Source organism: Hemiscyllium ocellatum, chromosome 10, assembly GCF_020745735.1.
Source record: "Hemiscyllium ocellatum isolate sHemOce1 chromosome 10, sHemOce1.pat.X.cur, whole genome shotgun sequence".
NCBI lineage: Eukaryota > Metazoa > Chordata > Chondrichthyes > Orectolobiformes > Hemiscylliidae > Hemiscyllium > Hemiscyllium ocellatum.
Window position 1 is genome coordinate 41326028 of NC_083410.1, and position 14856 is coordinate 41340883.

Below are 14856 nucleotides of genomic sequence, written 5' to 3' on the forward strand. Positions count from 1 at the left end.
TTGGAGAAAGTGCTGCCCATTATTATAAAAGAGGACCAGAAGGGTTTCAGCAAGGCTGCAGCTCATTCAACAATATCATGGTGCAAATATGTCAGTAGGGAATATTTCTGTGTTTGGTGGTCTCCCTGGATGCAGAAAAGGCTTTTGATCGGGTGGAATGGTCACATCTCTTTGCTGTTCTAGATAGTTTTGGTCTGGGAGGGGCCTTCGCCAAGTGGGTGGCAGTGTTACATAAAGACCCCAAAGCGGATATTATCATAAATGGAGTTAAATCGAGCAATTTTGGTGTGGGGAGGGACAGCTGACAGGGACGTCCCTTGTCACTGCTATTGTTCGCCTTGGTACTTGAACCACTGGCGGAGGCTATCCGAAAGGACCCTGAAATAATGGCACCGAAAGTGAGAGTTGGGGAACACAAAATCACTCTCAGTGCAGATGATGTCCTTCTGCTTTTGACTAACCTTGAAAAGTCCATACTCCGGCTAATACAAAAAAATTAAATTATTCAGCAGCTTTTCAGGACATAGGATAAATTTCACAAAATTGAAAGTCATGCCCATGGAGGAATTGGTGGAAGTACCGAAGCAGGAGGACGGAATGGAGTTTCCTTTTAGATGGTCACAGAAAGGTTTCTCTGTCTGGGAACTTCCATTACCCCTTCTGGCAGCTGTATGGAGGTAACTTTGTGCAGCTGTTCGAGAGAACAAAACAGGACTTTCAGCAGAGGGAGGGACTACCCATATCACGGCTAGGCCGTATAGCCTTCATTAAAATGAATGTTCTTCCTTGGTTGTTATACCCTGTGAGGATGCTCCTGTTGCTATTACACAAACAGGTGCTGCAGAAGTTTGCAAGATGGCTTGGATCATTTATTTGGTACTGTCAGCACCCCTTAATTAAATTTCCCAATTTGCGACTTCTGCAGGATATTTGGGGCGGGGTGGGGGGGGGTGTGGAAGTAGACCTCTCAGATCTGAAACTATACCAAATAGGCACCCTGTCATCATATATAGGCAAATGGTGCACGATGACTCGAAGTCAATATGGCTTAATGTAGAGGCCTCACAGGCAAATGTCCCCTCACAAACTTACTGTTCATGGATACATTGAGATCTGTAGGGGAGTCCGATTATCAGAAATACAGTAAAAGCATCGAGGATAATGTGGCAAGGTGAGGGCAATTTGCTTAAGACTTCACTGTCACCCCGTTAGTGGGAGCCCCAGGATTAAGACTGGGGTCAATGGTCTCTGGCTTTAGAGCATGGGAGGGTAAAGGTATCTCCTGTCTGGCAGATTTATTTGAGGGAGAGGTCTTGAAGTCTTTCAGCCAATTAGGTCAGAAATACGGAATCCCTAATAGGAACCTTTTCCAGTATTTCTAGGTTAGGGATTACATACAAAAGACGGCCACGCTGTTGGCCCAGCCCTACAAGTATATAGAATGAAGAGTGCTCTAATGTGGGGGCACTCTCAGTTAGTACCATATATCTACTGCAGAGAGGGAATGCCTTGGGGGATATGGAGAGACTCCATGAGATTTGGAGTCAGGAATTAGGGGAAGAAATCTCATCGGAAACATGGGAGGACATATGAGGGAAATGTAAAGAAAATTTCAATATGCAATAAGGCACAAGCGATGGAATTGAAGATCCTCCACAGGGCCGATGTGGTGCCAGAGAGATTAGCAAAGTTTAAGAAAGGATCTTCCCTGAAATATCCCAAATGTAAAAACAGTATTGGCACCCTTACACATTGCTTTTGGTCCTGTTACAAGGTTTACAGATACTGGGGGGGCCATAGTGAATGAATGGAGATGATCCTGGGAATGGAAGTTAGACAGGATCCGGTGTCCCTCATTTTGGAATTACTGAATCTTCCCTCTTTGGGTGAGCACAGGAAGAGGTTATTCAATATCCTTACACACTGTGCGAGGAAGAACATCACAATGAATTGGATATCAGAAAAGCCTCCAAGGTCTTGCAGGATGGAGCATGTCCCTCAAGATTACCTGACAAGTATGATGCACCACAGAATGGAGCAATTTTATAGGACATAGAGATGTATAGCACGAAAACAGACCCTTCGGTCCAACCTGTCCATGCCGACCAGATATACCAACCCAATCTAGTCCCACCTGGCACATATTCCTCCAAACCCTTCCTAATCATATACCCATCCAGATGCCTTTTAAATGTTGCAATTGTACTAGTCTCCACCACTTCCTCTGGCAGCTCATTTCATACACATACTATCCTCTGTTGCCCCTTAGGTCTCTTTTACATCTTTCCCTTCTCACCCTAAACCTACCGAGTTCTGGACCCAACCAGGGAAAAGACTTTGTCTATTTATCCTATCCATGCCCTTCATGATTTTATAAACCTCTATAAGATCACCCCTCAGCCTCTGACACTCCAGGGAAAACAGCGCTAGCCTATTCAACCTCTCCCTATAGCACAAATCCTCCAAACCTGGCAATATCCTTGTAAATCTTTTCTGAATCCTTCCAAGTTTCACAACATCTTTCCAATAGGAAGACGAGCAGAATTGCATGCAATATTCCAAAAGTGGCCTAACCAATGTCCTGTACAGCTGCAACATGACCTCCCAACTCTTGGCGGCCCTTTCTAAATTACATAGACATGGATCTGTCGGCAGTACTGATTATGGCCTTTATATAGCCACAAGGGATGTATATGGTGGCCCGAGGACCCGGGGGAGGCCTAGTAAAGACGGATATAATCACAGTTGCTCCCGTGGATGGGAGCCTTGATGGAGGTGCAGCGAGTGGAGTACTGTAATATAGTACATCATAGTGTAATTTAGTTTTAGTGGATTGTAATTTAATTTAATGTCATTTTATTTAATTTGAGTTTATGCTAATTTGGTTTAAGTAAATATGAGACGACTGTATCTTGAATAGTAGGCAGTTTATTTTCAACATTACTGTAATATAATATAATAGTACAATATTATTCCTACTTTTCTGCACTTCTACAACTGTTTGGCTTTTTTCAATAAATATATACATTAAAATAAGAAATACAATACACAGACATTTGGCAATAATACTATGGATTCTCACCTGCTGTCTTTTCCATTCTGCATGGCAGAGTATCGATCACTGGTTGAGCGTTCGCACACATAGGTGTTTCTCCTTGTCATACTAGGGAGCATGTTATTCTGAAATGTTAAATCAATTTATGTCAGTTATCTATGCTTTGTAATAAAACTACTAATTATTTTCGAAACAAAACAATTGTATCTTTTGAGTTTCAGATGGGGATTCTAACAATTTCAAACATATCATGAATGTTAACATTTCCATGGACAGGCAATTATAGGACAAAGTGAGGACTGCAGATGCTGGAGATCAGAGTTGAGAGTACAGAGGAGCAGGAGAATCAATGTTTCGGGGATAAACCCATGGGGTTATTCTCCTGCTCCTCGGATGCTGCTTGACCAGCTGTGCTTTTCCAGCACCACTCTCTTGACAGCCAATTATATACCATGGATGAAAGGTACAGCTTCACAGCCACAATTCTACATGCCATTGATCACATATCTGTCAATTCAGGTGATATGAGGGCCTTAAGTGCTGAAGTTACTTTTCCCAATAACCATGCATTACAAAGATCAAATGTGTAAGAATACCATCGTCATATTTAAGCTGTATGTAATAGCTCAGGAAGCCTGATTGGAACATAGTAGAGTTTATGTTGAACACTAAAACAAAGCCACTACTCATGGCATTTAGCCCCAGCCTGGGACAGACAGCCCTGCACACCCATCCCTAGATCTGTTTGATAGTATTTTTAATGTTTCTGTTTATAGGCATGACAACATGTCTCTGGAGCAGGTGGGACTCGAACCCAGCTCTCCTTGCTCAGGAGAACCTATCTGGTTCTGCTTTAGTATTTATTTCAATCAACCTATTAAGAGATGTTGCTCTACACGTCTGGGGCAGTGGAACTTGAACACAAGCTTCCACAGCCCAGAGGGAGGGACATTATCACTGAACCACAAGGCCCTTAACTGGGCCAGTGCCATTCTTTTTAAATAGCAGAAAATGTATCATATAAAACTGAACATCTTTTCCACCAACAAATCACCGTGACTAATTTTGTGTTATTTGAACTATTAACCACTGCCAGTAATCATCTATGAAGCCAATTAAATGCATACAATCAAAGCCAAAGGCAATGCGAACCATCAAAAGTGAAGAGGAGATAGGGAGAGCAGGAAGGGGCAAAATCAAAACGGAGTTGGGGGGGAGGGAGATTATGCACGATACCCCTCGCGGTGCCCACGTATCTAAAGGCATTGACAGCAGTGACAGACACGATGTCCTCCCTCTCCACGAACACCTGGGCACTAACATAAACACCGGAGGAGGGCTTGGGTCTATTTTACATTTCTTTTTCTGCACAGATGTGTTAGAACACACAACTGAGCGACCTTCCCACCACCAAAATGCCTATGACTTTTTTTTCAAACTATTATCCACCACCAGTAAAAAAACCCTTCTGGCTAGTTCAATAATTGCCAGTAAAGCCCATTATGGGCAATGCCAATTATTAAGGAGGGGGCAGTGGAGAATAAGGCGAGCAGGAAGGGGACTAAATAAAAACGGAGTTGGAGGAGGAAATAAAGCACTCTATCCTCCATGGTGCCCAGCTCTCTCTAAAGATTTTGAGAGCATTGATGGACACTACACCCTCGCTCTCCAAGGACACCCGGGAATTAACGTAACCACTGGGTCTGCTTTACCTTTTAAAAAATATTTTTTAATCAACCTGTTCAGAGATGTTATTACATACCTCTGCAACAGGTGGGACTTGAACACAGGCCTCCTGACTTAAAGACAGGGACACTACCACTGCACCAGAAAGCAGACATAGCGGGGCTATTATAAGTATTTTTTAATTTAACCTCTTTTTCTCATCAACCTGCTCAGATGTTATTACACTCCTGTGGAACAGGTAGGTGCTGGCTTACCAGTCCAGGGGTAGAGACACTACCACAGTGTGACAAAAGCCCCTCTGGGTCTGCTTTTATTTTTAAATCCTATTCAGAGATGTTATTGCATACCTCTGGAGGAGGTGGTAACTGAACTCAGGCCTTCCAGTCCAGGGCAGGGGCACTACCATTATGCTGCAGGAGCCTCTCTAATTTTGAAATTTAAAAAAAAACTTATTTTTCCTAAGCAACCTGTTCAGAGATCTTATTCCACACCTTTGAACACGGTCCTCCTGGTCAAGGAGCAGGGACACTCCCACTGTGCTGCAATAGCCCCATTAGGTCTAGCCCAGGTGATGAATTCTAATTGGACAATCATTGCCTGCTACCAAAGGATCTCACACTCAACAAGGTCTAGAAGAAGATTAATTAGCAATTCTTCATACGCCTTGAAGGAGTTCTCTCACGATATATAATATACAACTTGAGAATAGGCACAATGTGATTGTTGCACCAATACCCAAGGAGGCTGCATTTGCTTCTAGTTAACCAGGGTATTATCAGGATTCAAGTGGCAAACACATGTATCCTACAATTATGATAGAAGTTTAAAAATTAGAGCTCTAACACATTCACAAACAACTACACCATCATAGATGAGTAACTCAAACTTTTAAAGATAATGGATCATAAGGATCATGGGATCTTTGGCACAGAAGATGAGTGAGTCTTTTTTCAAAAGGTATTTCCCCTTACCAGGTGGCGTTTGCTATGGTTTTGGCTTTCATGCCAAAACATTTCTCCAGTATTCCATGTTACATCAATTTCCACAAGGCCTTTTGGCCAAAACAGTTACAAGATAATGTATACTGCAGTTATACAGTCCATGCAAGGTCTCGCTGTTTGAAAACCATCCCACTTGTCTTGTAACCATTTGTCAAATTCTGTCTTTAGTTTCTCATGTGCAATTCTATTTAAGACATTCACTAGTAATGACCACAGAATGATACTGCTCTGGTTCTTGCAAATCTTGATAACTTCATATCCATGCTTCCAATTATGCTACTTTTCTTCAAAGTTTCCTTAATTTTTCTCAGCCAGGTTTGTTTGCATTTCCTGGGAAGACTTTTCTGCATGTGACATCTGGAAGCTGGGTTGAAGTGGCATGACTAAGCAGTTATTTGAAGTTCTGCCCATCCTTTGAACTCGTCTTCATTTCTGGTGTGCGAGTGTTGTATAGCTTTTATTCTTCATTGTTTTACCTGTTGCTTTACTGATTTTTTCATGTTTTACTGTTCTACTGCACTTTTTAAATATACAGCGACATTTCAATGAACATTCTCTTTTCAGCAACAGTGCTTCTTCTTGATACTTTGTCAACCTCTGGATACTGACCTTGTGCTTTCCACATGGAACTGCTTAGTTTATAACACAGATACAGGTCTTTAGGCTCAACTGGTCTATGCTGCTGTTTATGTTTCACATAAGACTCCTCTCATCCCACTTTATCTAATGCCAACTGTAAGTCTTTTATTCTTTTACCCTTTGTGGATACAGCTTACTTCCTCCTAAAGGCATTTATGCAATTCTTCTGAAAAACAATGCATACTTTTGTATAGCAGCCCACTCCACATTCCAATCACTCTCCATGAAAAGAATCCTATTAGTTCGAATGGATCGGTTGGAGCGACAGTTCGAGACAATGAGGAATTTACAGGAGCAAAAATCTCTTAATTTTAAATCAAATGGCCTGCAATATTGCCAAAACATACAATGAGCATGCAAGAAGAACTTCAACTTGCATTTCAAATTTACAGATCAAGCTTGCTGAATCCTGTCTATGGTCTCCTCATTAAAAACACAAAAAAGCATCACTGACCTAAACACTTAGAATCAAAACAAACAGGTGAATCAAATTCTGGATCAGTGGTGCTGGAAGAGCACAGCAGTTCAGGCAGCATCCAAAGTGCAGCAAAATCGACATTTTGGGCAAAAGCCCTTCATCAGGAGTAAAGGCAGTGAGCCTGAAGTGTGGAGAGATAAGCTAGAGGAGGGTGGGGGTGGGGAGAAAGTAGCATAGAGTACAATGGGTGAGTGGGGGAGGGGATGAAGGTGATAAATCAGGGAGGAGAGGGTGGAGTGGATAGGTGGAAAAGGAGATAGGCAGGTAGGACAAGTCCGGACAAGTCATGGGGACGGTGCTGAGCTGGAAGTTTGGAACTAGGGTGAGGTGGGAGAAGGGGAAATGAGGAAACTGTTGAAGTCCACATCGATGCCCTGGGGTTGAAGTGTTCCGAGGCGGAAGATGAGGCGTTCTTCCTCCAGGCGTCTGGTGGTGGGGGAGCGGCGGTGAAGGAGGCCCAGGACCTCCATGTCCTCGGCTGAGTGGGAGGGGGAGTTGAAATGTTGGGCCACGGGGCGGTGTGGTTGATTGGTGCAGGTGTCCCGGAGATGTTCCCTAAAGCGCTCTGCTAGGAGGTGCACAGTCTCCCCAATGTAGAGGAGACCGCATCGGGAGCAACGGATACAATACATGATATTAGTGGATGTGCAGGTAAAACTTTGATGGATGTGGAAGGCTCCTTTAGGGCCTTGGATAGAGGTGAGGGAGGTGGTGTGGGCACAGGTTTTACAGTTCCTGCGGTGGCAGGGGAAAGTGCCACCGCAGGAACTGTAAAACCTGTGCCTACACCTCCTCCCCCACCTCTATCCAAGGCCCTAAAGGAGTCTTCCACATTCATCAAAGTTTTACCTGCATATCCACAAATATCATTTATTGTATCCATTGCTCCCGATGCGGTCTCCTCTACATTGGGGAGACTGGGTGCTTTAGGGCACATCTCCGGGACACCCGCACCAATCAACCACACCGCCCCGTGGCCCAACATTTCAACTCCCCCTCGCACTCTGCCTAGGACATGGAGGTGCTGGGCCTCCTTCACTGCCACTCCCTCACCACCAGACACCTGGAGGAAGAACGCCTCATCTTCCGCCTCGGAACACTCCAATCCCAGGGCATCAATGTGGACTTCAACAGTTTCCTCATTTCCCCTTGCCCCACCTCACCCTAGTTCCAGACTTCCAGCTCAGCACTGTCCCCATGACTTGTCCGGACTTGTCCTACCTGCCTATCTCCTTTTCCACCCATCCACTCCACCCTCTCCTCCCTGACCTATCACCTTCATCCCCTCCCCGACTCACCCATTGTACTCTACGCTGCTTTCTCCTCACCCCCACCCTCCTCTAGCTTACCTCTCCACGTTTCAGGCTCACTGCCTTTATTCCTGATGAAGGGCTTTTGCCCGAAACGTCGATATCGCTGCACTTTGGATGCTGCCTGAACTGCTGTGCTCTTCCAGCACCACTGATCCAGGATCTGGTTTCCAGCATCTGCAGTCATTGTTTTTACCTAGGTGAATCAAATTGCTGCTTACACTAGGTCCAGTGGTGGATTTTTTTCTGTCGAGACCCGCCAGTGGGCTTGCGGGAACATCTCCTTTGGAAGTTACAGTGGTGCTACTTAATTTTCGAACCATGTCTTTGTCCCAGTCTTCCTTCTGTTCGTTTTCCACACTGTTTGCTTGGGCTCGCTTAGTATATGAGACAGCAGGTGGTATTGATGGACCAGCTGTACGACAGAGAAATAAAAGGACAAAATCAAACCAACTTATTTGACTCCAGTTGTGCACAATTTCATGTCCTTTTCAGCTGAACCTATTTAAAAGTGCATCTAATTCACCATGGCCAGACACTTGACAGCATAATTATCAGAAGCATGCAGCAGTAGATAAAGATTACAAACCTAACTTGATTTGATCTCTTCACATCACCTTAGATGAGAAAGGATGATTTAAAATAGTTGATGGACAGATGAAAATACTACACTGCCACATTGTGATAAAAGCACTCCTGATATCCTTATGAAGCTTACAACTAGTATAATTAACTAAAACTGTGCTCGTCAATTATCACTGCTGAACTCCTCTTTTTACAAAGCTACTCTCTCTGTTGTCAACTGACACTTTGTGCATGAGTCAGAGGTAACAGGCAAGAACAAAATACATTTCCATATATTAAAGCTGAATTCAATCATCTGACAAAACTATTAAAAATATGCAGCAGGACAACAACCAACTGAGAAAGAAATTGCACGCATGACGCCAGCATTAGCATATCTTTCTGAGGGATTGCTTCATGGATGTCCAAGAATTGTCTCTCCGCATCTCTGCCACCCCCCCAACCCAATCTCATATTTTCAGGGTTTGATCTTTAAAAAAAAGAGTCCTGGTACTCATTCAAGTAATATTAATTCTAATATACTAGTTTCTGGATTTAATTAGGGTGTTACTTCTCAAAATAAATTTTTCTTTTAAAAATCATGAAATTCATAAAAGATAATTAAAAACATCTTGGCAGAAATTAACGTGTTTCTTTTGTTGATTCAGTGACCGAAAATAAAATTCACAATTAGAATGAGGCAAATGTACTGAAGCCAAATTTGCAGATGACACAAAAATAGATGGAAAGGCAAGTTGCGAGAGGGATACAAAGAGTTCACAGAGAGACATTGATAGGGTAAGTAAATGGGCCAGAAGTTGGCAAATGCAGTATAATGTGGGAATATTGAATTTGTTCATTTTGGAAGGAAGAAGAGCATTACTGAAATAGAGAAAAACGGCAGAAAGCTGCAGCATAAACAGCACTTGTGCAAAAAAACACAGAAAGCTAGTACAGAGGGACCTCAATTATCCAAATCATCAAAGAGGTAAGTGTACTGTATTTGATTTACCTGTACTGAAGATGATGTGAAAATGCTGGCAAAAACAAAGAAACACAAGCACCTCAAGCATCAGCAAATGGATATTTTTTAAGTAAGGGTTGTTACACAGCTCTTTGCAAGAGTAAGTGTTTTACAGTACAGGTACAGTATTCCCGGCATGTTACTGGGCCATTCATTTAAAAAAAGGCCGAGAAAATAAGCACATGCATGAGGCGGGGCTTCTATCTTTCTATTGCGAGACTGAGTTCCCGGAAAGTGATACTGTAAATAGTCTTGCGATCGTAGAAGCTGTTTGGGAACTTGTTTAATGCTGGGATTTTATGGTAAGGGTTTAATTCTTCTCATTTTAACCTGTAATTTACAGACTGCAAAGATTAGTTTGTTTAAATTACAAACTCATTAAAGTGATAGATTTAAACAAATTCTCTGGTAGAGTACAGCATTAGATCAGTATGGCTTCCTCATTAAAGCTAAAATCAATTATCCAAATAATCGATTATCTGAACAAAATAGTGCCTGCCCATCTCGTTTAGATAATTGAGGTTCCTCTGTATAGCACTCAGGTGCAGCAAAAATCAGAAAGGCTCATGCAATGTTGGGCCTTAATTCAAAGAGTATGGAATACAAGAGAAGGAAGTCTTATTGCAACTGTACAAGAGCAGTTGAACAAGTGTACGGAGAGCAATTTTGATCCCCTTAGTAAAGGAAAGATATCATTTTTTATCAGAGGCATTTCCATGAAGGCATACTCGGACCTTTTTTTAATAAGGTCCTGGTATGGAAGGATTGTCTTATGAGCAAAGGTTAAAAAGGTTGGGACAATTTTCATTAGCATTTAGAAGAATGAAGTGAAATGATCTCATTGAAAACATATAGGACTCTTAAGGAGTTTGACAGGGTAAATGCTGATACAATGTTTCCTCCCATGGAAGAGTCTAGGACCTGAAGGTGTACTCTCAGAATAAATGAGCTCCATTTTTAAGGTGGAGATGAGGAGGAATTTCTTCTCTCATAGGGTTGAGAATCTCTCATAGGCTTGCTACAGAGAACTGTGGAGGCAGAGTCCTTGTGTACATCTAAGGCTGAGATAGATTCTTGATCATTATGGGAATAAAGGGTTAAAAAGAAAGGGCAGAAAATGGATGTGAGGATTGTCAAATCAGCCATGATCCTATTGAACAGCAGAGCAGGTTCAAGGGCCCGAATGGTCTACTCCTGTTCCTATTTCTTGTGGTCTTAGTTGAAGGAAATCCGACATCCACAACAAGGCTATAGAAACCTGGGACTTGTCCGTATCCAATTTAACTTACACATTAGTGCTGAGAAAATAATAACTAAGAAAATGCTAAAATGGCTAAGACATGCCTTGGATATCAGAATGGTATTTTATATTTGTAAAGCAAGTGTTTTCTTAGAAACAGGAGGCTAAGAAATCACCACTAAAAGGATAATGATCACTTCCAGCATCTTAACATGTCAATAATTTTCACAGCACAAGTCATCAAGTAAACCTTCAACTCAATTTAAAAAGGACATGTAAAATACTCCTGAATGCTAGAAATCAGAATAAAATCAGAAAATACAGAGCAGCCAGTATGAGGGGAAAGATGAAATTGAGGCTGATGTTTGAACATCTTTACCAATTGCTAAATGATCTGCTGTGCATTTTGAAGTTTCAAATGACAGGTCTGTGTCAAAAAAAAATGAACGTTTGCAATGTCTGGCACACATTCTAATAAGAATTGTGTTGACGGAGGTAACATTTGTCTAAAAGCTAACTTGCTGAAATTACACAAAAGGGTAAGTATTGATTAACAATATTTCATCAAAACCATCTTGATATGTATTTTAAGATAGAAGTTTTCTAATTTGCTTTTTCCTCATGTACGTCAACAAAATAAATGAAATTTTATATGAAGGATTCCATTTAGAATCATACAACATGGAAACAGACCCTTCAGTCCACCTCGTCCATGCTGACCAGATATCCTAAGCTAGTCTAGTCCCATTTGCTAGCATTTGGTCCATATCCCTCTAAACCCTTCCTATTCATGTACCCATCCAGATGCCTTTTAAATGTTGTCACTGTACTAGCCACCACCACCACCTCCTCTGACAGCTCATTCCAAACACACACCACCCTCTGGATGAAAATGTTACCTCTTAGACCCCTTCTAAATATTTACCCTCTCACCTTCATCCTATGTCCTCCAGTTTTAGACTCCCCTTCCCTGGGGAAAAGACTTTGTCTATTCACTCTATCCATGATTTGATAAACCTCTATAAGGCCACCCCTCAGCCTCTGACACTCCAAGAAAAACAGCCCCAGCCTATTCAGCCTCTCCCTACAGCTCAAACCCTCCAACTCTGGCAACATCCTTGTAAATCTTTTCTGAACCCTTTCAAGTTTCACAATATCTTTCCTATTTGTTCTGGAGAATTGTACAATTTAAAACTTGCAAAAAAAAACTCTGTAAAAAATGTTGAACCTGTAGCAGCAACTGTCTCTTTGCATTAAGTAACTATCAAACATTTGGGGTGCCACAGTTAGCACTGCTGCCTCAAAGCGCCAGGGACCCAGGTACAATTCCACTCTCGGGCAATTGTGTGGAGTTTGCATTCTCCCTGTGTCTGTGTGGTTTTCCTCTGGGTGCTCCAGTTTCTCCCACAGTCCAAAGATGTGCAGATTAGGTGGATTAGCAGTGTTAAATTGCCCATAGTGTCCAGGGATATGGAGGTTAGGTGAATTAGAGTCAAGATTAGAATGGTGTTGGAAAAGCACAGCAAGTCAAGCAGCATCTGAGGAGCAGGACAATCAACGTTTCAGGCAGGAGCCCCTCTTCAGGAATGAGGCTGGGAGCCTCCGAGGTGGAGAGATATATGGGAGGAGTGTGGGGCAGGGGAGAAGATAGTAAAGAGTGCAATAGGTGGATGGAGGTGGGGATAAAGGTGATAGGTCAGAGAGGAGGGCGGAGCGGATAGGTGGGAAGGAAGATTCACATGTAGGACAGGTCATGAGGATGGTGGTGAGCTGAAAGGTTGGAACTGGGGTGATTGGGGGGGGGAAATGGGAAATGAGGAAATGGATGAAGTCCACATTGATGCCCTGGGGTTGAAGTGTTCGGAAGCGGAAGATGAGGTATTCTTCCTCCAGGTGTTGGGTGGTGAGAGAGTGGCGATGGAGGAGGCCCAGGACCTGCATGTCCTCGGTAGAGTGGGAAGGGGAAGTGAAATGGTCAGCCACAAGGCGGTGGGGTTGATTGGTACGGATGTCCTGGAGATGTTCCCTAAAACGCTCTGTGAGAAGGTGTCCTGTCTCCCCAGTGTAGAGGAGACCGCAGCGGGAGCAATGGATACAATAAATGACATTTGTGCAAGTGCAGGTGAAACTTTGATGGATGTGGAAGGCTCCTCTGGGACCTTGGATGGAGGTGAGGGGGGAGGTGTGTGCACAGATTTGCAATTCCTGCGGTGGTTTTTGGGGGGAGCATGGACCTGACGAGGTATTTGCTGAGGGAACGGTCTTTACAGAAAGCCGATAGGGGTGGGGATGGAAATACATCTCTGGTGGTGGGGGTGGTTTGTAGGTGGCGGAAATGTCGGTGGATGATGCGACTTATGCAGAGGTGGGGTGGAAGGTATGGTGGGATGGAAGGTGAGGACGAGGTGGGTTTTGTCCTTATTATAGTTGGAGGGTGAAGGGCGTGGATGAAATGCATTGGAGGGTATCTTTAACCACGTGGGAGGGGACATTACAGTCTTTAAATGAGGCTCTTTAGTGTGTTTTGTGGTGGAACAGGTCCTCTCGAGAGCAGATATGGCGGAGGCAGAGGAATTGGGTATAAGGGATAGCATGTTTTCAGTAGGGTGGGAGGCGGTGTAATCCAGGTAGCAGTGGGAGTCAGTGGGTTTGTAAAAAATGTCAGTGTTGAGTCAGTCGTTGTTGATGGAGATGGAGGGGTCCAGGAAAGGGAGGGAGGTGTCTGAGATGGTCCAGGTGAATTTACGCTCGGGGTGGAATTTGTTGGCAAAGTTGATGAACTGCTCATCCTCCTCGTGGGAGTACGAGGTGGCGCCGATGCAGCTAACAATGTAGCAAAGGAAGAGGTGGGGAGTGGTGCTGGTGTAACTACGGAAGATGGACTGTTCTACGTAGCATAGCATCTGCAGTCCTCACTTTCACCTAGGCGAGGTGAATTAGCCATGGGAAAATGCAGGGTTACAGGGATAGGTTGGGATGCTGTTTAGAGGGTCAGAATGGACATGATGGGCCAAATGGCCTGTTTCCATGCTATGATATTGAGGAAAAGAGAATGCAGTTTCTACAACATTGTTGACATATTTTCTTTCAAGAACAGAAGCGTTTTGGAATGAAATATTAAATGACTGACCAAGATATGAGCCTCCACTTTGGATCTTCATTTTTAAGTGATGTGGGCTAATTAAATATTCCATTAATATGTACCTAAAGGCTTATGCACTGTAATCATTAGTAAGTTTTAACTGTTCAGAATCAATCAAGGGTAAATCTGTTAGTAATGGAACAGAATATTAAATGAGTAAATAGTACAGAGATAATTTTGGGTGTTAACTCTGTGAAAACATCAAATGTTTTTCAATGTAAACTGGGTATAAAAACACAAAACAAATAAACCTGGCCGAAAGACAGTGCAAAGTGCTTTGAGACAAACAAGTGAACCAAATCAACTCTTTTTTTCATAATATAGCAGTTAGGCCCAGTACGGCTCACTGCAGCACTGCACACTCAAAGTTGAAATGTGCAATATTACTTTACGTGTTTGAATGTCATCCCCACCATGATCACTAAACCGCCGCTGTTTCTGATTCGCTGATATACTGCGCTGGACCTTCGAATGTGCCGGAGACTGCGTGGAACTGTTGTTGAGGTCACTATTGGGTCGAGACCTATGACACAGGTTACTACTGGATACAGATTCGCTGCCTTCAAACTGGAAGGTTAGAAAAATAGTCATTAGAAATAATTCTCGAACTTCTAAATCTCATATTTTACTCAGTTTACCATTGCTTCAACTATTCTGAGCCACTGAACCAGGAGAAAAAGCGAGAAAACATACATTTATCAGTCACATCGTCTGCCC

General features: G+C 43.0%; 1 protein-coding gene across 3 annotated transcripts in view; it reads right to left on the reverse strand.

The window, feature by feature from the left end:
• Nucleotides 1-14856, reverse strand: part of mark1 (MAP/microtubule affinity-regulating kinase 1) — a 203373-nt gene that overhangs the window by 26682 nt on the left and 161835 nt on the right. For all 3 annotated transcript variants that reach the window (XM_060831445.1, XM_060831446.1, XM_060831444.1), the window contains exons 12-14: nucleotides 14553-14706; nucleotides 8391-8584; nucleotides 3083-3180 (exon numbers count right to left, since the gene is read on the reverse strand). In XM_060831445.1, coding sequence (XP_060687428.1) covers nucleotides 3083-3180; nucleotides 8391-8584; nucleotides 14553-14706 — 446 coding nt within the window. The remainder of the gene's footprint in view (nucleotides 1-3082; nucleotides 3181-8390; nucleotides 8585-14552; nucleotides 14707-14856) is intronic.